Raw genomic sequence first — 2,304 nt, 5'->3', positions numbered from 1 at the left:
CTCTTGGAGGAGAGACGAAACGTTTCATTAGAGAAGAACCCGTCCAGAAGACCTATACAATTTTTTTTCTTATTAAACAGTTTGATATTTTTACTGTATTCTATTGTGTATAAATATTGGCTCTATTGAATTTGCAAATTATTGCATCAGTTTTAATTTACATGTTGCATAACATTCCAACCTTTACTTACAAATACAAAAAAAGGGTCTGAGTAAGTCAGATTGCTAAATCCTCACTTTAATGCAATCCTCCATCCCCTACATGTGTGCACATTTCCAGGTAAACAATAATCTATCAGGGGAATTATCTTCAAAGATGTGCAAAGTCCCTGTTTAGAAAATGTCTTTTCTTTTTTGCAGAGTCAGATAAAAAAAATCCCCACGTCTTGTTTCTTCAGTTAACCACTGATCTGAGCTAACCTGAGGACACAAGAGTTTGTAAATGCCCTCGGCTCTCTGTGTTTATTCTTAGAAAGYTCTCATTAGGTTTTTCCAGTAACACATTAAAGGCTCATTGTCAGCAGTAAATTGCCACATTGTGCTTTTTTGCCCCCACAGATGCTGAGGATTCAGCTGCAGTGAGGAAACTGGTGGCAGATGTTCTCTACCAGGATGGACAAACATAACACCAGGACTTATGTCATCACACTGACTTTCTGTTTTTCCTCTCTAAATGTAAATATTATGTTAATAAACACGGTCTGTTCTTCGTTCTGCTGGTTTTATTTGGGTTCCCTGCAGAAAGACACTCCAGGCTTTCTGAATTATTTGCTGCAGGCAAACCTTCAGACCGTCACACTGCTGCTGTCATTGGTATTCTGTGCGTCCAGGTTGTGTTTTTTTTTTTTTAACAAGGCAGAGGAAAATGAAAAGCACGTTGCAGGGGGAAACGCCGCACTGTTTAACCTGCTGCTTCCTTCGACAGCAGAGTTTGAGTTTATTGAGGAAGATCAGCGCAGACGTTCTGCTGCTGTCAAATCCTCACTGACAACCTGCTGAAAGGAGAACAAAAAGAGCTGCCCTCCTCCTCCTCATTCAGCAGTACGTCGTTTTCTTTTTATCTGCTCAGCTCTCTTAAAGACTGAAAGCCCTGCGGATTGGGCTCAATACAACAGCGGCTTCATAATGAAAGCGGCGTGGCAGCGAGACGGCAGTATTGTCTCGCAGCAGAGCGGCCAAGTGGCTGCAGGGCGTGACGAATGGAAGGACTGAGGGAATCACCCAGTGTTCCTCCTGGGAGGATCCTATAACCACCTGTGTTGGCTGCCTCGCTCCTTTTCATGCAATATGAATGAGATGTGTGTTTGGGATGGTGTCAGAAGGCTCAGGTGTCCTCGGAGGCCAGAACCTCTCAGTTATTGCACAATTTGAAGCTGGGCTGAGTCATGAGCCAGGAGTCACTTGTTGTTGCTGCGCTGTTTAAAAAAAAAAACCTGAATTAACCCTTAAACCACCAGGTCCTGGCCTGGTGGTTTGAGTCTAGCTTGTGCCTTTTTAAATTTGTGCTACAAAGCAATCTTATTTTTGTAATTCTTTTACTGGAAACAATAAGTCAGCATGAGCCCCATAACGTGTCCTCTGTAGGGGTGAGGGTGGGTAACTGATTTACATTGTTGAAATTTGAATTTTATATTTTAGGCAGCCTTGTAGCTTTTCAAAATTGCGTGATTTTTTTTTCTTCCGTAAATTTTTTTGGACAGTTTTTTTTTTTTTTGTGCTATTTTAATAATTTTTTTATATCAAAACGTTCAGGACACTCCAGCTTTTGGTACTTCAGCAGTTTAAACGTTTTTTAATTTTATTTGTTTTGCCATGTTTTTCCTCATTGAAATTAATCGGATCGGTCTTCAGCGCTCTTAAACTCCTTCAAAACGTTTATAAATCTTTACAGTAGCTACCGTACTTTCTTTTGTTGTAGTTTTGCTGTTTTTTTAACCTCCTTTCAGCTTCTTTTGACGTAATTTTCAGCTTTTTTAGCTGTCATTTTGACTTGTTCTGCTATTCAGCTAATTTAAACTTTTATGTGCTTCATTCAGCTGCTTTGTGCTGATTTCATCAGTTTTTTGCATTTTAGCTACTTTTTTAGCTAATTTGAACTTTTTTCCTGTCTTTGCGATATTTTTAGCTTCTTACTGCCTAACTCAGCAAACATGTTCTTTTTGTTTGTTTGTGCTAATTGCATCTGTTTTTAGCTACTTTTTAGCTAAAGAGTTTTTTTTTCTTTCAGCTAATTCTGTGATAATTTTAGCTTCTTACTGCCTAACTCAGCAAACATGTTCTTTTTGTTTGTTTGTGCTAATTGCA

The 2,304-nt window shown here is 39.1% G+C and overlaps 1 protein-coding gene across 1 annotated transcript in view; it reads left to right on the top strand.

Annotated features, from left to right (window-relative positions):
- The window catches only part of itfg2 (integrin alpha FG-GAP repeat containing 2), a 13,452-nt gene extending 12,741 nt beyond the window's left edge, over nucleotides 1-711 (top strand). The window contains exon 12 of the mRNA XM_014025836.1: nucleotides 559-711. Within this exon, the coding sequence (XP_013881290.1) occupies nucleotides 559-626 (68 nt within the window). The 3' untranslated portion in view covers nucleotides 627-711. The remainder of the gene's footprint in view (nucleotides 1-558) is intronic.
- Nucleotides 712-2,304: the final 1,593 nt, after the last annotated feature.

This window comes from Austrofundulus limnaeus, unplaced genomic scaffold (assembly GCF_001266775.1).
Source record: "Austrofundulus limnaeus strain Quisiro unplaced genomic scaffold, Austrofundulus_limnaeus-1.0 Scaffold504, whole genome shotgun sequence".
Lineage (NCBI taxonomy): Eukaryota > Metazoa > Chordata > Actinopteri > Cyprinodontiformes > Rivulidae > Austrofundulus > Austrofundulus limnaeus.
This window is presented reverse-complemented; position numbering and strand designations above follow the sequence as displayed.